The sequence below is a fragment of the Amphibalanus amphitrite genome, unplaced genomic scaffold (assembly GCF_019059575.1).
Source record: "Amphibalanus amphitrite isolate SeventyFive unplaced genomic scaffold, NRLGWU_Aamphi_draft 001075F_arrow, whole genome shotgun sequence".
Lineage (NCBI taxonomy): Eukaryota > Metazoa > Arthropoda > Thecostraca > Balanomorpha > Balanidae > Amphibalanus > Amphibalanus amphitrite.
Window position 1 is genome coordinate 4,601 of NW_024882569.1, and position 22,536 is coordinate 27,136.

At 49.2% G+C, this 22,536-nt stretch overlaps 2 protein-coding genes across 6 annotated transcripts in view; one reads left to right on the forward strand and one right to left on the reverse strand.

The window, feature by feature from the left end:
* Window positions 1-978: 978 nt before the first annotated feature.
* Window positions 979-10,028, reverse strand: LOC122369812. Of its 3 annotated transcripts, XM_043344835.1 has the most exons (6): window positions 9,716-10,028; window positions 7,756-7,830; window positions 4,867-5,309; window positions 4,293-4,443; window positions 3,287-3,505; window positions 979-2,543 (listed from the first exon to the last, which is right to left on the reverse strand). In XM_043344835.1, exons 3-6 carry the CDS (start codon window positions 5,307-5,309, stop codon window positions 2,304-2,306), a joined length of 1,053 nt encoding a protein of 350 aa, XP_043200770.1. In that variant the 5' UTR covers window positions 7,756-7,830; window positions 9,716-10,028; the 3' UTR covers window positions 979-2,303. The 3 variants fall into 3 exon arrangements, with proteins under 3 accessions (XP_043200770.1, XP_043200769.1, XP_043200771.1); XM_043344834.1 differs by lacking the exons at window positions 7,756-7,830; window positions 9,716-10,028 and having other exon boundaries at window positions 4,867-5,335; XM_043344836.1 differs by lacking the exons at window positions 979-2,543; window positions 7,756-7,830; window positions 9,716-10,028 and adding an exon at window positions 2,583-2,746 and having other exon boundaries at window positions 4,867-5,335.
* LOC122369810 (protein Skeletor, isoforms D/E-like) overlaps window positions 5,240-22,536 on the forward strand; it is a 63,041-nt gene continuing 45,744 nt past the window's right edge. For 2 of the 3 annotated variants that reach the window (XR_006254478.1, XM_043344833.1), the window contains exon 1: window positions 5,240-5,352. Coding sequence is in view for 1 of the 3 variants with exons in the window: in XM_043344832.1 (XP_043200767.1) it covers window positions 17,286-17,337 (52 nt within the window). In the remaining 2 variants the exon portion in view is untranslated. Of the gene's footprint in view, window positions 5,353-17,262; window positions 17,338-22,536 lie in introns of those variants that run through there. The other variant, XM_043344832.1, reaches the window with a different exon arrangement.

The window sequence follows — 22,536 nt, forward strand, 5'->3', positions numbered from 1 at the left end:
AACAATCTTGGTTCTGATTTGATCCCTACATTGGGACCCGACCAAATGTCATCGATCTCATTCATTGTCCCTAAACTAAGCAGCTACTTGAAGCATTGATCAATCATATTTTCATGCAGCATTGCAAAATCGTTCATTAATGCTTCTGTAAGTAGATACTATAGCTATAAAAATGACTATTGATGACTGCAATTTTTTTAAAATACGTAGCTGAGATTTTGTTTTATTCTGCTTGTTTCCGAAGCGATCCAGCGTTGATATGCCAATGACTCTTTCACGTAAATCGGTCGTTAAACGACTTCTGACGGCTTACTATAGTGCGCGGCAGAATGCCTAGCTTTTAGCATTACAAACCAATAACTCGTTCAGCATCCCTCACACCGTTATATTTTTGAAATTTGTGAGAATACCTACCCAACTATTTTCGGTTGATTGTGACAAGTTTTTTTTGCGTGACCTTTTTGTGTCCATTACGTTTGTGAGCTTCCTCGCATACATTGTGCAATCTTGAGACGCCAGCGTACAAAACGTCTTTCTAACAATTAGTGATTGTACTGTACATATGGAGCGCAGTCTTTGACCACCCTTTTGATGTAAATAGTGGTAATATGTTTAAGCATGATGTGTGTTTTTGATGGTAAATATAAGATGACATGTTGTATGAAATGATACTTGTATCTTGTATCGACGCTTTAAAATGTCTGAATGTGTATGGATATGTCGTTCTAAGCTTGTAACTATCGCAACAATGTCGTAAAAAAATACAATGGAAATGGAGTGTCAGTAAACGTATGCAATATCTGAATATCAGGCAACACACAGGTATAATTATGGTGATCTATCGACTCACTCATCTTACAAATTTCTGGTAGGCAGTTGACGCCATATTTCAGTGTGATGTTAACGTGTTGTATTGTAGCAATGTCTTCCTGTCGGTCGGGAAAATCCAATGATTTTCAACGAGTTAATCGAACCCAATGAGAGACGCTATGTGTATTGTTTCTCTCCGAAAACATCATCTTATACAAATATACTGCCCGGGCAGTTTGCATACTGCCCAAGTTAGCATATGACCCGTAATATATAAATCAGGTTCATCATGCTTAGAACGCATTGAGGTTTTCTACAGCAACGCAACTCCACGAAATGGCATCTCAACAGAAACATAAATTAAAAGCTTAAATCAAACTGCTGCAGCAGTTTGCTTTTATAGCAGCATGCTGCTATAAAAGCATCCCTGAACTTCTGACACCAAGCAGCAATTATCGACTTGGAAGGCTTTGGCCTTTGGTCGTGTATCAAAGTATCACGTGGGAGCCTTCCTGTCCAACAATCGAGTGCTCTCAGAGCCACAAGAAGCGACAACGCGTGCGACACGCCTTAGACAATTATACATAGTATAGACTTAGTGAAGCAGCAATCACAGCGGCACAAACTCCGCTGGGGAGCTCCGTCTGAGAGACAGTCTGGCACAATCAGATGCACACACACATATAAAGACTACTTAGGTACAGCAGTCCTCACAACAGGTGCTCTTAGGGCAGCGAAGATGTTAGCAGATGAGCCTTTTCTGCTCCGTAGAGCGGTGGGAAATCAGGACAGAGGTAGCATACAATCAAGAGGTATGTCACTGAGTACTTTTCCAGTGTCTAAATTAGCAGCACCTGTCCTGTCCTCACTTATACTTTTTTCTTTAATAGTGCGCGTGACCATCATCGCCTGGCCACAACGTATATTACTTGCCTTTTGGGGTGTCACAGCGCGCACACTTGTCCTGTAACAGCACTAGGAAACTATGCATAGCATCACTCGTTTCCCGACACCACAGCCGATTTTCAGCACCATTGCTGGCGTACCTTTCAGCGATATTGTTCCAAATCTAGCCAGTACTTTGCACACGCACAGTACTTTGCACGTCTTTCAACACCTCACACCTCGGTGTTATGACCTGTCCTTCGCACAGCGTCAGCCCTTTCTCACAGTCCCTTTTCCAAGCGTCAGTGCTCAGCTCAGCTCAGCACTAGGGGTCATGGATCCTGAGGGTGAACAGTACCATGAGGACGCTCCTCACGTAGGTCCTCTCAGCACCAGAGCCAGTCCTAGTGCTGGGGCGGGCGGCAGGCGGGAGGACACTCCTCTCAGCACCAGAGCCAGTCCTGGTGGTCGGGAGGACGGCAGGCGGGAGGACACTCCTCTCAGCACCAGAGCCAGTCCTGGTGGTCGGGAGGCCGGCAGGTGGGAGGACACTCCTCTCAGCACCAGAGCCAGTCCTCGGGAGGACGGCAGGCGGGAGGACACTCCTCTCAGCACCAGAGCCAGTCCTGGTGGTCGGGAGGACGGCAGGCGGGAGGACACTCCTCCGGCAGTTTGTCGTAGTAGCGCAGCTCGGCGTACCCGACAAAGTCCTCCCGGTCTTTACGCTGCGTTGGCCACGGCCGACTAAGTGGGTCCGACTGACAGTGGTAGCTGTCGTGGACCATGACGTCACGGCGGAGAGACATCTCCGGCCAGAGGACGAACTCGAGCAGCACCTGGTCCCAGAACTGAAACACGGGGGCGTATCACAGTCCCAGAACTGAAACACGGGGGCGTATCAGAGTCCCAGAACCCAAAGACATCCCCGGCCAGAGCACGAACTCGAGCAGCACCTGGTCCCAGAACTGAAACATAGGGGGGTGTAAAACGGTCTGAGAACTGAAACACACTCTGGCCAGAGCACGAACTCGAGCAGCACCTGGTCCCAGAACTGAAACATAGGGGGTGTAAAACGGTCTGAGAACTGAAACACACTCTGGCCAGAGCACGAACTCGAGCAGCACTTGGTCCCAGAACTGAAACACAGGGGGCGTATCACAGTCCCAGAACCCAGAGACATCTCTGGCCAGAGCACGAACTCGAGCAGCACTTGGTCCCAGAACTGAAACACGGGGGCGCATCATAGTACCAGAACTGAAAACCATGGTCATATCCGGCCAGAGGACGAACGTGAGCAGCACGCACCTGGTCCAAGAACTGAAACGCGATGTCCCGCAAAATGAGTCAAGAACTGAAACGGTCACAAAATGAAATGAGGGCTCTACGTGGACCAAATTTGCGACACGATACCTCATAAATGGCTCCAAATACAGACTAAAATGAAATGCTTCATTCAAGGAATAATCACGGGACAATGCCGAAACGTTGCTCAGAAGCAAAGCAAGGTCAGTTAACGCATGAAACACGTTATCTCAGACAGCTGACACGATGTAACTGTCATCTCCCTGAGGCGCCTCACAGACATACCTACCCGTTCGTCTGAGAATGTGACGAGCACGCGCAGTCGGATGCGGACGGCTGGCCAGCTGGGTCGAATCAGCTGCTGAATCAGCGGACGGTAGAGGGCGGCGCGCGCGTTGTCGCCGCCCCACATCCCGGCCAAGATGGCGCTGCCGTGGTGCGGACTGTCGCGCATCACGTGGAACGTTTTGTTGGAGTCCAGCCACTCCTGGACGGCCGCTCGCTCCCGCTGTAAATGGACAGGGTGTCAGTATGGGTCAGTACTCTGGGTAGCATGACACATTGACGTTGTTTGTTTGTTTTTGCTTGTTTTGTTGGGTTAAGCCCTTTCGGTCCATTAAGAACATTGCAGAGCCGGGATGACGATAATAGGAATTAGGGGGAGACATTGGTCTGAGCAGGCACCCTAGTGAGTCGCCGGGGCTAAGCCCATCCAATTGGACAAAAGACTGCCAAAAGACAGCCCAGCCCCCCCCCCCCTCCAAGCACTCAGCCACTCACTGCACCCGGCAACGGGTGTGCTCCCTTATGAGCTGCGCTGCGCTCCAATGGGAGCAGTCCGCATGAGCTTAAGTTGCCTCAGCCTGTCCAGCCTGGATCAGGGGTCGTAGCGTGGAGGATAAGGAGTTGACTGTCCTAAGGATGGAAACGACGGAACGGGTGAAACTTGCTGAGTCACTGGCCACTGGGGAGTATTAGGTCTGTGGTCGAGGACTAGAGATACACTACACACATGTTATATTGAAACGTCATAGTATAATATATATTTTTTTGCTAAGGCCAAGGAAATTAAGGAGCTGTATTTGTGGAAGGCTCCTAGGTGAGCTGGTCGGGCGATAGTGCCGGCGCAAAATAAAGTCAGTAACGTAGGCCATCGGTTGAAATTTGGGCTGAAGCTGCTCAGAACACCAGAACGCGCATACCAAAATTATGACAGAAATGATACAATTTAACAAAAGCAACAAGCTGACCTAAAGCCTACGCTCTGCCACTGTTGGCCACTGAAAACGACTCACCTCCGTGATCAGAGAGTCGAGGTCGCGGACGATGTATCGCCGCACGGTGGGGTCATCCATCACCAGGAACCGCCAAATGGAGCCACGCTGCCGACCCAGCTCACCGAACCCCTCCAGACGGCTGACGTCACAAAAGTCCACATGATCGTACCTGTGACGTCACAGAAACAAGAGTCATCCTTAGTGGTGGGGATAACGAGAAGTCAATGCGTTGCGCTTCTTATGAACTAGCCATACAAAAATTGCATTAAAAATGGAAAAGGACCCGAGCGCAATTCTGGCAAAAAGAACGTCTATCAGGTGGAAAATAAATGGAAATAAAATAAGTTCGAATCATGCCAACCTAAAAGTGGCTGTCACTGGCCAGGCATATGACAGTCTGTCCAGGAAGACTGTCAAGTCTGCCGCCTACCTAACTTGCCGGTTATGTCGTTCAACCTGTAGGTACCTACACCTATCCATGAGTTGATTTTGTTGTGTTCCCCAGTCTCACGGTAAATGAGCTGCTCATGACTCATGAGCCATCACAAGACGACTAACTAAGCTATCATAAGGTCTCTATGGCTCCACTCACGCGCAGCGAACTCGGCAGTACTCGGTGCCCCAGCGGCCACCACGCTGACTGCCGTGATAGTAAACCCGCATCACCCAACCGGGGTAGAGGCGCCGGGCGCGCTTCGCGTTCATCGCCGCGCCGCGCAGGTAGGCCGTGTAGTTGGAGCCGTAGAAGCTGTAGGAGATGACGTTCTGACCGGGCCCACGAGCGTCCGCCTCCGGGCCGCAGTGCGAGCGAACCAGGGGACTGTTGCTGGGATCCGGCAGGCGCCGAGAGCAGTCGCATTCCGGCGGGCGGTAGGTGGCAGCACCGGTGAGCCAGTAGATGTCGCTGGCGGTGGCCGGCTGGCTCCATAGGGCGCTGCTCTGCAGCAGCAGCAGACCGGCGAGGACGGCGGCCGCGAGCAGGGACTTCCGGTACCGGCGGCACTTCCTCCAGATTAGTGACGTCACAGAGACCATCTGGGGAACACCGAACATGGACGTCAGTGGCACGCATCGACTCGTAAGTATTGAGATCTAACCTGCTGATCAGTAGGCACTAGGCAGTAGGCAAGCCAATCGCTACGAGATTTGTGAGGAACTGTGAATGTTGGTTCCATGACAACTGAACCAGTGACAACTGAACCAGGACAACTGAACCAGTGACAACTGAACCAGGGACAACTGAACCAGTGACAGCTGAACCAGGGACAACTGAACCAGTGACAGCTGAACCAGGGACAACTGAACCAGTGACAACTGAACCAGTGGACAACTGAACCAGTGGACAACTGAACCAGTAGACAACTGAACCAGTGACAACTGAACCAGTGACAACTGAACCAGTGACAACTGAACCAGTGACAACTGAACCAGTGACAGCTGAACCAGTGACAACTGAGCCAGTGACAAGTGAACCAGTATGACAACTGAACCAGTGACAACTGAACCAGTGACAACTGAACCAGTGATTACTGAACCAGTGACAACTGAACCAGTGGACAACTGAACCAGTGACAACTGAACCAGTGACAACTGAACCAGTGACAACTGAACCACTAACCAGTAGCCCAGCAAGCAATTTTACTCCGGGCCCAAGCAGGCTGAACTGCGGCTTGCCCGATATTTTTAGTCGGGCTAGTCGGCTAGCGCTTGGACTAAAGTCGGCTAGCGCTTGGGCTAAAGACTAAAGTCGGCGTGTGACACAAAAACGCCGACTAAAGCCCATGCTCTGCCGGAGGTATGTCCTCTGGGCCTCTCGGCGAGCTCAGGACAGCCGTTGTTTAGCCCTAGTTGTGCGACGTTTGGCGTAAGCCCGATGTAAGCCCGAGCAGTGAATCCATTTATATACCGGAGATTCCTCTGGGCCCAGGCGAGCTGAACTCTGCCAAGCCCACGTTGCGTGCCCTGTCTGTCCCGAGTTAGGCCATCAAAGTGAATATCATTTATACGTTGCTAACTATTCGGGCGTCCCAGGTGGGCGTAAAGGTTGCCTTGCCACACCAGTTCGCGACCACCAGGCTAGCTGTCAGCCCTGTCAGCCGTCGTACGGCTCTCGGACGGACACTCTAATAGATCGGACACAGATCAATTGGCAGACCGGCAGATTGGCACAGACAGTCCGTCCAGCCACGCGCTACCTTATACCTATACAGCGCGCGCAGTACGACATTAGTTGTCAACTGGTTCAGTTGTCCGCTGGTTCAGTTGTCCGCTGGTTCACTTGTCCACTGGTTCAGTTGTCACTGGTTCAGTTGTCACTGGTTCAGTTGTCATACTGGTTCAGTTGTCACTGACTCAGTTGTCAATGGTTCAGTTGTCACTGGTTCAGTTGTCCACTGGTTCAGTTGTCACTGGTTCAGTTGTCCCTGGTTCAGTTGTCACTGGTTCAGTTGTCACTGGTTCAGTTGTCGCTGGTTCAGTTGTCACTGGTTCAGTTGTCGCTGGTTCAGTTGTCACTGGCTCAGTTGTCCACTGGTTCAGTTGTCCCTGGTTCAGTTTTACTGGTTCAGTTGTCCCTGGTTCAGTTGTCACTGGTTCAGTTGTCACTGGTTCAGTTGTCGCTGGTTCAGTTGTCACTGGTTCAGTTGTCGCTGGTTCAGTTGTCACTGGCTCAGTTGTCACTGGTTCAGTTGTCCCTGGTTCAGTTTTACTGGTTCAGTTGTCCCTGGTTCAGTTGTCACTGGTTCAGTTGTCTGCCTACCGTGAATGTTAGGGCGCGCCGCAAATCCGCCGCCCTAGCGCCAGTGACCTTGACCCCGCCGTCTGTTGCGGTCCCAAAGCCAAGCCGGCGCGCTTGAGGGGGGGGGGGCGGAGGAGGGACGGAGTGGTAAAACTAAAGGTCATACACGATGATCTTCCTTGCATGCGGCATAAACACTGGGTTGTAGTAACGACCACGCTGAAATGCAAAGTGCAAACATATATTACGCTAAATGCTACGTGCCATTCCAAGCTTCGGTGACATGTAAACAAGTCTGACCACGAAGCACGTCAACTAAGATTCGGCAGTGGACGGCCGACTACGCGGTCACTGAGCTGTGGACGGCAGCGGATGCATACAGTGCATAGAGCAGTAGATCAACAGAGTATTTTTAGTCGCGCTTATCGTGTCCTGCTTATCATATTGTCGTGGTGATGCACATGTGTTGTGATGAAAGGCAAATTTCCACTCGGTTTGGTGTTCTGATGGTCGCCCTCTTGCTAAAAGTACGTACTTTTGTCTTTCATAGTTTAATTTATAATAAAATAAAACAATTTTATTGAGCAATAGGCACGTCGATACAGTATGAAGGGTGCAAGACAAAAATGTTCAGCTTGCAATCAAGCCAGCCTGACTTAACTTCACATCATTCGACCTCACCTTATGACCCGACTATCACGTTCACCTGACCCTCACTCGGCCTCACCTGACCCTCGGGCTCACCTGACACCGCGTGACGTCCGGACGGTGACGTCACAGGGCTCATGACCGTGTGACGTCACACCACGCCACCTTCACCTGTTGACACAGAGAGGGCGGCGTTAGTGGAACAGAATACCGTCCTTACACACCGGTAGACCATTGGAGAAGCGCCAAGCGTCAGCCCTGAGCAGTTTCCAGCGATCAGCGCGCCCAGAAAGTGATCAGAGGTCAGCGAGTTATTTCGAGAGGTTAGCTCACTCATCACTGCAGCGAGTTAACCTCTGTCAACGTGACCCATCAACAGCTAATCCAGTCAACATGTTGACTGGGCTTAGAAACGTCCTTACAAGACGGTTTGCTTATGACTAGCATGTTATATGCCCATTTCGTCTGGTAAAGTCACTAAAATGTGTCCCTTTTCTCCATTACAGCGATTTTAAAAATGTAATAACTGCGCGCTTCGAACACATTATTATCATATCATTAATAAAACACTGCAATGCTTCCAATCCATCGCCTTAAAACATATTGTAGGGTTCGAACTGCACTACCAAGTGCGTTCGTACGTTGAATCGTTAGAGCTTTTAATATGTATTTATTGGTTTATATATCTTCGTAATTAATTGTATCATGTATGACATGCACCTTTAATCTATTCGGTTGTATCAAATCCATTGTATTAAATCCTATAGGATACGATTGCTGATATGTAAATACATATCCGGAAGTTCCAACGAACAAACGAACAATTCGTGGAGGGTCATTTTAACCCTTGTGACGAACCGTATACCTCTGGCTCAGCCGATTTCACGAGCCGATTTTATTCAGTCGTAGATAATTTGTACTCGTCCATACTCGATGCTCGGGATCGGTCCTCAGCTATTTACTTCTCTGCCATGCCCGTGTTTGCACTTTGCCTCAGTCCTTATCCCAATCTCCGGTTCTCCCATCGCCCTCCTTCGGTCCTCCCATCGTCATTCCAACATCCTCCCCGGTCCCCACGCTCGGTCCACATACAGTCCTCCCAATTGTCCTCCTACCGTCGTCCAATCTTCCTCCCTCGATCCTCCCTTTGGTCCTCGCACCGTCCTCCCTCGGTCCTCACACCGTCCTCCCTCGGTACTCCCTCGGTCCTCAAATCGTCCTCACTCAGTCCTCCCATTGTCCCCACTCGGACCTCACACCGTCCTCCCTCGGTCCTCATCACTTACCTTCCCAATCCTTGCGCTGATTTCCTCAATTTGCACACCGACCGTCGTATGCCCCGGGTCTCGTCTAAAAAATTTATGACACAGCAGCTAGCACGCTGGACCAGCCTCGATGGTCTGTATCGACTTCGTTGGGGAGGGGAGAGGTGGGGTGCGGTAGGAACTGCTCGGAAAAGATTGCATTGATTCGGGAAGCCCGCTAAAGTGACGTAACAGGACACAGGTGGCGACCATTTTCACCTTGACTGGAGAAATCGATGGCGTGGGTTAGCCGCCCATTTATCTACAGCATGTGGACGAGACCCCGCCATTTCCTCGCCCACGTCTCTTTTTACGAAACTGCTTCAAGTGAGGAGAGTCACATGCTTTAGTCTAAGCATTGCCAGCTTGCATCAACCTTCAGCAATTGTCGCATGACGTTCAGTCGTTTATGGCTTCGTTTCTGGCAATTTCTACTAAAATTGGCCCATTTGTTGTCCCTCCTGTGACAGATTATTCTTGAATATCGCGATTCGCGAGTCGCAACGACCTCCCCAATTCCTCCGCCCATCTCTCCAGTCTCCATTCCACGCTTATCTTCAGGAGCCTCGACATCCGTTCTGATATCAATCCTCACTGCAGCTCTCTGCTCTCAGAACTCAGATCAACCTTTTTCAGTCTCGACTGACAATATTTGACATCAACCCTCCTACAAACCTCTCCCATTTGACACCGTTATCTGAATCTCAGCCATCCAGCTCTAGCCCCTCCCTCATCCCTCACCCGTTACTCACCAATCGAGCTGCAGCCCGTTTCCAGAGACCGTACGCCGCTCCAGCCGCCACTGGTATCAGCGTCAGAGACTGTACCAGCACCGGTAGTCGATACCGCCCCTCCCCGACCCAACCACACCCCTGTCAAACCATCTGCGGGAGATACCCGCTCTGCACACTCCTATCACTCCCCACACTCAGTGACAACTCCTGCCGACCCCCACTCCACCGTGGCAGCGTGGCCAACCGACTGCGCCGGCCCAGTCAGGCAGGTCTAGCCGGACCCCACGGCGACGGTCGGCGACCCCATCCCATCCCCATAGTGGTGGCGAGCACGACGGCCCCTGGGCGTCACTAGAACGACCACGGCTTATCGATTGCTGTTTGCCGAGCCCAGTTCTGACGAACGGATGCTTTATCAGAGTGTAAATTCTGCCCGGTAGTCGACCGACCTCATTTGGACCCCACCTGGCAAGATCGATACCTTTGTGGAAAAGTCTTTAGATCTGGCAGCTGGGTGGGAAGAGTCGCCAGATTTGGCAGCGTCCCAGCGATGGGCGGGACGCCGAGGTCGAATGTGACGCCGGCGTGCAGCGAATGCCGATGGGGAGGCAGCGGATGACGCGTCAGAGCAGCCAGATTTAACACCGTTTATGCCACACACTTGTGGCACTGGTTAGAGCTGCGAGATTGAGGAGCTCGGGCTCCTAGTAGGCAATGACATAGTAAGTGAATCAAAAACTCACTTTACAGTGGGCCGACAAAAAGTCTAGACGTAGAGAGGTGTGTACCTACTGTATAGCCTAGTTAGTTAGGAAAGCGGTATAGCAGTCCAAGTGATGCACGTGCATGAGGCGGCTGCGGCAGGCAGTTCACCGGTTGCCTTAGTGAGTGGGGGCAGGGGGTGGCTGTCAGCCCGAACGGAGACAAATGGCGTATGCTCAATGATGAGGATGTCCTGCTGATAAAAAGACTGATTACCTCGCCTGGTCCATCCGAATCCAATGCGATTGTATAAACTTACATGCCTCTATACCACTGGGTCTCAGTCGGTTCTTTCCGACTGTAGGCGAATCTACCCCTTTTGGTTTGTCCCTCCTCTTGACCGGAGACGGCTCTGCCGTTCCCAGCCCGCTTCTCTCGACTGTATCCATGGCTCTACCACTGTCAGCCCGTTTCTTTCGACAGTATGTGGTTATTCCACTCTCAGGCCGTTTCTAACCTCTCGACTGTGCTTTACCACTTAGTCTGTTTCTGACACTTGTAGATGGCTCTACGGCTCTCTGTCCGCCCCGATCCTCCCTGTTGTAGATGGCGCCAGCGCACCGTATTATTCGGTCGGTTTTTACGGACGACGTAAGGTGTAGTATGTAGGTACCCCGGCGAACTGTTCCGCGGTAGCGTTTACGCCATCCCTCTCTGGTGGATACGTAGACGAGAAGTCAACGCCCCCACAGCCCAAAAGGGCCAACCCAAAGGAGAATGAACTGCTACGGAAGAAATCAATAAATCCAATGAGAACTTATCTACCGTTGCTTCCGAGACCCTCTCGATCCCCTATTTGCATCTACGCCATCAGTAGAGCCTCACCACTTCTTGACAATGCTGGAGGGACACAGGGTGACCGAGACGTCGCTCTCTTATTGTAATCATGAGACGCTCTAAGTAATATTATCGGTCGTTTTTATACTCAGGCGTCAGGACTAACCAGTTCTTCTCTAAAATCCTTCTTGACGGCAACCATCCAGGCAAACGGGAAGGACAGCTTCCAGCCTGGCTTCCAAGGGCCATGTCCCTCAGGGGAAGGGGGGGGGAGGGGGAGGGGGCGTTGAAAGTCTGTCGTCGTGCGATGCGGCAAACGAAAGAGAATGACGAGACACTACGGATGAGTATTTTAGCCCCGGTGTGTGTGTGTGGGGGGGGGGGGGCGTTTTCGGCCACACCAGCCAGGTTTTTTGCGCGTGTAAAGAAAACCGCAGCGCGCAGCGCCGCAAAACTTGGTATAGCTTATGATACATCAATGTCGCATCGTGTGTGAAATGTTTGACCTCAGGTCACATAAGGTCAGGTCACAAGCTCAAGGAAAGTGGCCATGCCTCCAGTAGCGGCGGAACACATTCAATTAAGGGGGGGGGGGGGCACTGCCGACTTTTGGTCCCATTCTTTCCATGCAACGCCCATAGGGCTTATGTTAAAATGCCAAATTCAAAGGGGGGCACGGTGCCCAGCCCGTTCCGCCGCCTATGCATGCCTCTAAAATAACTATATGTGATTCTGTCGTTTCTACAATTCGTATGCTATAGAAGTTTGAAACTCGGACTGTTGCATGAGGGAAAAAGCACTAACAATTTGTATATCTTGGAATTTTGATTTTAGTGGCAAAAGTACCAATTTTGCGACTTCCCCATTAGGTATCCATGTCTGTGGGATAAATTTAAATGCTCTTCTTTTGAAAGAAAACACACTCAAGCATATGGAATATGGATACAGATAAACATGTCATACTGAATCGGAAAATTACATCCTTGACCCCTTTTTGCCCCTGAGGTCATCGCAGGTCATGAAACGTCTCCAGCAGTTTTTTTTACAACGACCTTAGATAGAAAGATGCCAGATCGCTGAAAACACCGTTCAACTCAATGATACGAATCGACTGATAGTGATAAGCAACATGACCTTTTCTGTGACCATTAAATGCCTGAGGTCAAATTTTTAAGTCGACCTTTTCAGGATAACGTATAGTTCATTCGATGCGTCTCGACGAGAGAAACGCGACGCCCGTAAAGTCAACACAAAACAAGGTTGATGTCAAAAATTATTAAAGAAAATCCTAAAGAAGTCAACTTTAGAGTTTTTGCTCTGTGGAGACTAAACCGTTGACCTACGGTCAAATCTAAGAACAATATTCAGAAAGCACTTTAACCCTCGCCCGTATAGGGGGGGGGGTCGAACGGACCCCCCCCATGGTTTTTCGCGACGAAACTTTCAGTACCCTCGCGTTAATCAATTTTACACCTACCCTGAAAATTTCATGACCCTGACCCTAATGAACTTTGACCTGTGACCTACTTTTCGAGACCATATTTGGCCGGAATCGCGATTTGGCGTATGTCGGCTCGCATTCGGCATTAGCCGCGCGTTTGCAGTCTTTTCGTGGTTTCAAGCGTTGAAACATGTGATATGATGTTGCCCCCATGCATTACGGTTGGTGCCAAGGTCACCTGAAGGTCAGGTCAGGTCATTGACCTTTGGTGACCTCGGTTCACTTTTTCGAGTTTTACATGTTTCTAGGCCAGTTTTTGGAGCTGAATTCGAATTTAGCAACCATATGAACATTTACGAAGTAGTTTTGGTGCCTTCGTAGCATGTTACGAAGCTGTCAGAGGCGGTTGACACCTACTAGGAATGCCCGGCAGGACCCCTACTGGTTGACCTGACCTGACCTGACCCGACCTGGACTAAATGCATAAATACATCATCTGTGATCAAAACTAACATGATATTCGTGATCAGCGCCCCGAAAAACCCCATAGCAGCCACACTTTACGACGTTCTAACAGGTCCCGATTTTCCCGACTTTAGGGTCATTGACCTGACCTGCAAGGTCAACCAATGACCTAGGACCTTAAAATTAGGTATCATCGGCTTCCTCTTGTCACGGGCAACACGCTCGTTTTTTCCGCGAAGCTCTAGCTCGATCAGGGGCGAAACGGCAAGGGGGGTCCAACGGACCCCCCCTTATACGTTCGCAGCTGGAAAAACACCAATACGGGCGAGGGTTAGAAGAGCTATCGAATGCGCTTTTCCGCAGCGCTGTAGCTCTATTATTTCCCGACTTATGCGCCGATTTGTAAGAAGTTGTCCAAAACGGGAACCAAATTTCGTGATGATTTTACCTTTGGTGACCTCCAGTGACCTCAGCGATGACCTGATTGAAAAATAGAGTTGCAGCGTCGCGGAAAAGGGCATTTCACAGCCCTTTTACAGACCTTTCTGAGTGTTGTTCTAAGATTTGGCCTCAGGTCAACGGTTTAGCCTCCAGAGGGCAAAAACTTCAAACATAGCCGTTTTAACGAACAATATATTTCGGTAATACCTAACTTTTGACTCAAGAGAGCCATATTAATTTTGCCAGCATCGTGTTCCTCTCGTCGAGACGCGTCGAATGAACTATACGTTGACCTCGAAAGGTTATTTTGAAAATTTGGCCTAAGGTCAAAGTCATGACCTGACCGGAAAGGGTCATGTTGCATATCAGTCGATCCGTATCGTCAAGCTGAATACAACTGACGTGTTTTCATCTCTCTGGCACGTCTCTAACAAAAGTTATAGCAAAAAAAAACTGCTGGTGACCGTTCATGACCTGAGATGACCTCAGGGGCACAAAGAGAAGTCACAGGTGCATTATTCCGATTCAGTGTGTCATGTTTACCTATGAACCAGTGTTTGAGAGAGTTTTGAACGACATCCGTCCAAAAGAAGCCCATTTTAATTTTCTCCCATTGACTTATAATGGAAAGGTCGCATAATTGACCTGACCTTAGGTCACAGACATAAAAAATCCGAAAGATGCTGTTTATACACACTGGTATTCTTATCAATTTCTGAAAGTTTCAAAGTGACCCTTCAGTCGGTGTAGCTATAGCGAGCCATTGAACTTTTCTGAGGTATGGTCACTTGACGTGACCTGGTGACCCGACCTTGAACGACCCGGGTCTATAATTTTCACATGTGTGGAAAAGATGCATGAACAGGTGTACCAAAAAACGGCGGCGCTGCGAAGGTCCGGAAAAACGGCAAAGGTCAGGTTAGCCAGCTAATAAGACATCCCAAAAAATCGAAGTTGGTATTCGCGGCATATGACATGTGTTTTATGGCATGCGGTTGCTTTTGGCAAAGAACTGGAACAGTTTATCATCGATTACGTTTTTGGTTAAAAAAAGTTCAAGTTAACAAATATATGCATCATAACCATTAGGTAAAAGAGACAAATTGCCCAGTTTCATCTGAAAACTCTGGAAAATATAGAACACTTATCAAAAGTCGGAGATCGCCATGTGTGTGTGTCTATTCTGTGATTTTTTTTTTAGACGCATGCCATTCTCGGTCAAAAATTCATAAATCATGACGTCACCTAAACCTCGATTTCTAAAAAAAAATCTGATCGATTTTTAAACTTTTTATCTTAACCAACCGTTGGGCGACCGGGCGCAGAACCTGCCCATGCCGCTTTTCGCCAATAACTTACAAGTATGTTATGCCAGCAACGTCGAACTTTCTTTACCTCATCATAAATCATGTTGACATGTTCCCTGAAAATTGGAGCCAACTCTGTCGAAACTTTGTGAGAAAATAACGTTTTAGTGATGTTATATCCCACCGTTTTCGCTTCAAAACGGCAATACTTCAAACACCTCTAATTAACCCTCGCCCGTAAACGGCGATCTGCCACCTTCGCCCATGCAGGGGGGGGGGGGGGTTGGTGCGACCCCCCCCCTTGGCGTTTGAAAGCGGAGCGTCGTAGAGCTTAGCGGAAAAGACCAACGGATTGCTCTCGCCGAGATCTCGCGATTGGTGGTATATTTTTTGGTCCTAGGTCAACATTTGACCTACTTTTGACCGGTCAAAGGTCAAATTTTCGGAAAAATAGACTTTTTTCAACTTTGCGCGGCGATTGCGGCAGAACCGTGGGAGATATCGACTTGAAACCTTCACTATCGTGTTCCTTGATCAATTCTCTATCGTTTGGTATGTATTTCGTTTCCCTAGCTCTAAAAATGGCGCGTTGGGAGCGCCGGAAGTCGGCAAGGTCACAGTCGACGGCAGAAATTCGAAAAATCAAAATTTGAATTTTTGAAATCTGATTGTATTTTTGGATTTGGAAGGTCCATTTGCTCCTTATAGAAGCTAATATTGCTGCATATTCCCATTGACGTGACAAGAATTAGCAAAATAGTGGTTCGGGCGCTTTTCAAAAATAGTACCGGACGCTGTTCCTCTTGTGACGTCATAGCTCCGTGACCTGACCTGACCCGGTCAAGTTTCTTATACCATATGATAGCCAATACTTGCCCCAACATGCATGGGAAGTTTCATCACGATCCATCAACCGATGTCCGTACCACCGGCAGGAAACCTCGGGCGTTGGCACTCAGTTTGTTAAAATCCGGCCGGAGGCTGTTCCCTTTGTGACGTCATAACTCCGTGACCTGACATGACCCGGTCAAATTTTTTTTTATCAAAAGATGCGCAAGGTTTGCCCCATAAGGTACCCAAAATTTGGCGGCGCTGCGCGCCGCCGTTTTTGCACTATTTCCGAAAAACCTCAGGGGGGGGGGGGTTGCACCAACCCCCCCCCCCCCCTACATGGCGAGGGTTAAAGGCCTGGCTACACTATGCGTTTTCTGCGTGCGTTTTTTTGCGGGTTTGCGTTTTTTTTTGCGTAATATCGTTCTAGAAAAAAAGTATTGAATAATAGAAATTTTACATTAGTTACATAGAAAAGTTAATATAACTCTTACATTAACTAAAATTTAATATAAAACATCACAAAAACGTAATATCGTTTATTTTTCTAGAACGATATTCCACAAAACCTGCAAACCCGCAAAAAACGCACGCAGAAAACGCATAGTGTAGCCAGGCCTTAACGCCTTTGGTTTACACATGCCAAAAAGGACATGTAAGTGATTTGACTCTGTCTTTCAAATAGTCATCTCGTTTTTTTTTTTTCTTTGAAAAAATATTGGATTTTGACGCAACGTTTAAAACTGATTTATTGGAGAAAACTGTTCTAAAATATAATATTTTGAATGTATAAAAAACAGAATATATGTTACAGAAATACTGTTTGTGCACCTACGCTCCAATTTTTAGAAGAATTGGTCAAAAAGTAGTAATTAGCCGTTTTCACGACGGCCATCTGGTACATACCATTTGGTGCACATCTGGTACAGATCAGGTGCAGATTTGGTCAAATCAGGTTCAGTGTGTCTCTGAGCAGCTATCAGCTAGGATTGCACTAATTGGTTATATGCCTGCTTTGTCATATCATCAGAGAGCATCATCGATTAAATCACTGAAATAAATTCATAAAATGAAGATATTTGCTGTAAAAGAAATTAGGTGCAGATTTGGTCAAATCAGGTGCATTCGCCGGAGAGCCCATCGTGAAAACGGCCATTATCAAAAATTTATGACGTAGCGACGCACCAAAGATTCAAACATGATTTTTTAACGTTTAAGTCGTTTTACAGGAATGAAAATAACACCATTCGATTTGTCGTGAAAAGCTGCATAATATGAACACCTTTAACGACTCGTAACATTCGACTTTAAAATTTGACCTCACTTCACCCGACCTTGACCTAAACCTTAATTTCTATTTAACCCTCCTCCTAGATCGGATTAATAAAAATGTTGCAGCATGCAAAACTCGCAGTGTTGTGGCGCATCGCGCTGTATCTACAACATCACCATTGAGCAGTTGTTTTCAATATTGTCCGCTGTGCGGCGCTGCGGTCGACGTCGGCCGGCTAAAAGTGAGCGGTGCTCGTCGCGCGCGACAGTCACCACCCGCCCGCGTCCAGACATGGTGCCCACCAGGGGTGTGCTGCTCTTGGCTCTGGCCGCCGCCTGCATTGGTGAGTACCGTTCGTCGTCCCGGGCCGCCGGACGCCGGCGGGTCACCTCATGGCCAGCTGATGGACGCCGTAGATCGTATGCTGCACAGTGCATATCCAGCCGATTGCTTACGGTATTCCTAGCGGAGGTTATATGACGCAGCCAGCGGAGCGTGTAAATTGCAAGCGGTCACTGTATCTCAGTGCGATCGCGATCATTCAGATAGTGTACGGGGTGAACTGAGGTTAATTACCAATACCTACTGTAGTAAATCGGACACCAAAATCCGTTCATTTTTTTTTTTTTTTAGTTTCTGGGAGTTAAGCGTTGGGTTAAAAACGTTATTTTTACTTCAGACAGCATAGTTTTTCACACAAATAGTGGCATTTGAGCGTATGTTCAGGTTATTAGCTATTACGTCTCGGTATACGTATTAGCTACCAGTTAAGTGTGTTATTTTAGCCTTTAACAACGAGTTAAACTTCATCAGCTCTGTTAAATCATTCCTGAAGCCTTATCTCTTGAGTTGAGCCTGTCATAAAAGCTCATCGGGTATGCTATTAACACCCAAGAACAACACACTTTTATGTTTAATACTATATGTTATGGTTTTTCACATGGTCAGGACGTACATCAGACATTAGTTGTGGGCAAATTTACCGGTTGGGAAATTACCCGGCAAACACCGAAAGGAGTTAGAGCTCACCTCGCACAGTTGCTGCCTACCTTTCGAAAGTTTCATGAGGATCGTTCTAACCAATTGACCAACAGACCTCTTGGCATTCCCCAACATTCTCTTTCGCTGACCAGCATTAGCATTTAGCATCTTGAAGCAGCTTCGACTTCCTGGGTCACGTGATATTGCTTTCTACAACTCAGCGGGGGGTCTTAGATAGCCAACTGGTCTGAGAGAGAACACACTTTCACTGTGACAGGGAGGAGAGCCCGACACTTCACCCTTCTAGTTTCCTCTCTTTAGTTCCACTGGCCATGGGCATTGGACAGCGGAGAGTGCGACAGCACAGTCAGCAATTCTGCAAATAGTGCCGTCTCTTTATCTCCCTTTCTTTCTCTTCTCTCTCTCTCTCTCTCTCTCTCTCTCTCTCTCTCTCTCTCTCTCTCTCTCTCTCTCTCTCTCTCTCTCTCTCTTTCTCTCTCTCTCTCCACATAGAAGACACATGACATAATTGTCACCCTGATTTTATCTGCCATTAGACTGGAAATGCGCAAGTCACGTAAAACACGACCAACTTTATCTTGAACCTCATCACTTTGTCATCATTTTGTTTTATTAGAACGGGTTCTGGCACACCTCCATCATAATACCCGGTGTCGTTACACGGCGCAGTGCTCCGCCGGACGCTCGCCGCTCTGGCCAGCTGACTGAGCAGTCTGTTGTGCCGCCACTCGGTCTCTGGGTCAGATGCGGAGTGGCCGCCGGACGCCGCCGGACGCCGCCGAGCGTGGTCCGCACGGCGGCCTCTCGGACACGGGCCGACCGGTGCAGTCGGCGACCCGTGACCGTTCGCCGGCCGGCCCGTCACGCCGCCGCCCCGCACCACCCGGTCTGAGGAGACCGTACGCCGTCCGGCGGCTGCCCGCTGCCCGGCGATGGTAGCTCAGAGCTGGCTGGAGACTTGGAGTACCACACCAGGCTGCCGGCTGCCAGTGGCCGGTGGACCGGCAGTGGCCGCCGTGGACCCGTCCGTTCCATCTGCCGGTCGTGCGGCCTCAGCTAACGGCGCGGCACGGTCGGACGGCCAGCCGGTACGTGTGTGTCGGGACGGTGGGCTGGTGTGCCTGGACACAGTCACCCGGTGTATCTTGACACAGCCTGCCGGCGTGTGCCGGGCACGGGACACAGCCAGGCAGTGTGCGTCGGGACTGTGTGTCAGGACAGCCACACATAGCCGGTATAGGCCGTCTATCAGCCGGCGTGAGCCCAGACTGTGTGCCCAGACACACACGACCGGCGTGTGTCGAGGCGGTGTGCCAGGACGGCCACACTCAGCCGGTAGAGGCCGTTCAGACTGTGTGCCCAGACACACACAGCCATCGTTTGTAGGGACTAAGTGCTGCAGGACAGCCACAAACAGCCGATGCATGCCGAGACGGTGTCTGCGTGCTGCAAAACGGCCACACACATCCGGGTGTGTCGGCCGGAACTAATGTAAGAATCGGAGCATGAAGTGGGGCGCTGCCCCTATCATAACCCCTCCAGCTGCCAGTACCCATCCATCCGCATTCCGCAGGTGCAGCATGAGCAAGACTGCCAATCATTTTTATCGTTGCCCAGAATCCAACTGTTGAGCCGGTATGTGCCGGGACAGTGTGCTGTGATGCCTACACACAGTACACACCCGGTGGGAACCGTCAGTCGGCTGCAGCGTTCACAGTTTAATACTGCTATGCTCTCAGAGCAGATATGGGGAACACAACATGGTCTGTATGCTGCGAAGATGCTAGATACTTGCCCAGTGCCCACTCTAATTCGTGGCCAGAATGACAAACCCGTCAAACGAGCTGCTGTTTTCATTGAAGTGAGAGGTAACAAAAGATTTGCATGCAACAGCCCTATAAACCTGTTAAGCTCGATACGGGATACCTACTATCCACAAACCGGGAGACCCTTCAGTTCTGTCATATATTTGGACGAAACAAAGCACTTCCAAAGGAACCTACTCGGCTTCCCTGTCAAGTGACATAACTGCTTATCCATCATCTAAGTTATGAGATCAGTGACCTTGGTGTGACCTTGTTCTGATGTCCTATTCCACGTAACACGTGACTGATAACTAATTCAGTCCGACTGCTTACGTCACTAGTGGTCTACTTCTGACATATTTGGTCTCTGGATTATTCAGATCACGTTGGAAGTCAAGGCTGACCAAGGCCATCAATTTATGTTATTTTGGGTCCATGGGCATGTTGAAATAATTGCCACATTCGTCAGTCTTCTACCCTCCACCCATTATACCGAATCCTTCCCTGTCCAACCCAATCCAATATCATCGTCGTGGTTGCAACAGGTTATTAATGAAACAAAGCATTTAAATCCAGCGAACTTTGAGATCAAACGGCACAAAATATTTGGTTTTATTACTTCTTGCTAGTTAAAACACTATTCTTTACATAAACTACAAGAAAGATCATGAAATAAATGACTTATCTATGTCTGTCAAGTCGAACAGAGAAGGAGCGGAAGAGGGAAATCGGAAACGGACACCGGTTCCGGAAATGAGAACGGACACTTGCGTCGGCTGGCATTGTTCAAGTTGTGATGCAAAGGGCTTTCCATTGTTCTACGGAACAGGGTTAAGCTCTTTTTTTTTCGACAGTTCGTTGATGCATTCATATCCGGCATTTTTGCACCTGTATTTTTCTTGTGGTCAATAAAATAGATAGATGACATTAGGCCCAGGTCTTCCATCCGAATAAAACATTTTACCAAAAGGAAAAGGATGCATAAACAAAGTGTTTTCTCACAATACCGCTACTTATGGGCAGCAAATCACTTGCCTACATACCGTCATCTCTAAATCTATTTTGCCAGGTGCTATGATGTGCTGGATTTGAATTATCGACACACAGAGACACCAAGTCCGTTTTTCTCTTGCACAAATCGTTGTGCACAGCACAGTGCACACCTAAGTCCAACTTCTTATTGAACCCTGCAATTTGACAACATCACTGCTCCATCCCCAGCACCGCCAGTGTAATCAGCCGTTGCTTGTGTAACCTGCCTTCAGGAAAGTGAAGGAGGCGGCTGAGTGTGGCGCTGACAGGCCAGAGACGGTCACTTTCTACCGTCGGGCGGGTGCGCCGGTGGGGGCGGGTGAGCGACACTGGTCGGCCCACCCCGCCCGGCGGCCGCTCCGGTCAGTCAACACCGCGCCAGGCCGTGACCGGCCCCACAGTGCGCCGACCGGCCCCACAGTGCGCCGACCGGCCCCACAGTGCGCCGGTGGCCGTTACCTTCCCTCCGTGTGACGTCATGCGTGACGCAGGAGGGCCCGGTCATGACGTCAGGATCCGACGTAACCGTGTCAAATGACGAAGTCTCTGTTGTGAGGCAACTTTGGAATTCCGAAACAAACGTTCACCCCTCGTAACATGGGGAGATCCTCTCAGTGAATAACACAGGGCAATGCTGACTGGCATTTTTGTCAAGTAGTGCTCCACTGCTTGCTCTAAAGTTTCACTTCCTGACATTGCAGCATTGTGTGCATTCGCAAACAATGTGCTCCTTAACTTCATGGCAAGGGGCTTCCAAGCAGTGTGTCCGCTTACTTGGAAATTGTTTTCTCTACGAGAGAGTGTTAACCCTGACGCACGGGATTCTAGCTGACAAGAGCTGACACTTTTGTCAATCGATGCGGAGTGCAGTAACGGTGGCGGGTGGACAGCAGTAGCGGCGGAACACCTTCAATTAAGGGGGGGGGGCACTGCCAACTTTTGGTCCCATTCTTACCATGCAACGCCCATAGGGCTAACGTTAAAATGCCAAAATCAAAGGGGGGCACGGTGCCCCGGTGCCCTCCCCGTTCCGCCGCCTATGGTGGACAGAACGAAAGTCAAGTTACGAAATCTGGTGAAACAGAGCGATAAGGTCAGCAGTGTACCGTTTCTGTTCAAGAGGCGCCTACTTCCGGGCCTGTGAAATACACCTATGATTGCAGCGTCGACGTCATGGGATTGTGTTATATCGGTGACATTTTCTTATCGGTTTTAAAAAGGCACACGTTATTTTCCAAATATATTCATGTTTACGTTTAGTCAAGGATTTCTAAGGTGAAATTCGATGTTGGAGCATTTTCATGTCCAAGAGGTGACAAATCAAATTTAATAAGAGCTGATCGACAATGGATCACGGGAGGTCCAAAGGGGAGGGGGGATTCGGGGCAAATGCCTCCTCATAGTGCCCAAAATCGGTGCAAATTTGTCGTTTTTTTTTAGGATAGGAAGAAAACTGAACAATTTTTTGAAGGAAAAAAAAAACGTTTCATTTAAACCGCACAACAGCGCATAAGGAATCGAAAGCCAAGGAGTTGTTTAAATTTGGGGAAACTTTCGGGGGTATGTCCCCCGCAGCGTCCGACCCGCCTTTCTGGATCCACCCGTTATTTTTGTACGCAATCTTAAAACTCAAACATTTGACCTTGACCTTGACCCCTCTCCCTGATATATGACACCTTTGGGGTTTGCGCAATCACTTGCTA

What these genes read in the sequence shown, in the direction of transcription:
- LOC122369812 (XM_043344834.1), bottom strand. Translation starts at nt 5,327, where the DNA reads ATGTTCGGTGTTCCCCAGATGGTCTCTGTGACGTCACTAATCTGGAGG. An exon ending in TCGACTCTCTGATCACGGAG is followed by an intron (nt 3,506 to 4,292) that starts GTGAGTCGTTTT and finishes GTCCATTTACAG; the next exon opens with CGGGAGCGAGCGGCCGTCCA. An exon ending in TCACATTCTCAGACGAACGG is followed by an intron (nt 2,544 to 3,286) that starts GTAGGTATGTCT and finishes CCCGTGTTTCAG; the next exon opens with TTCTGGGACCAGGTGCTGCT.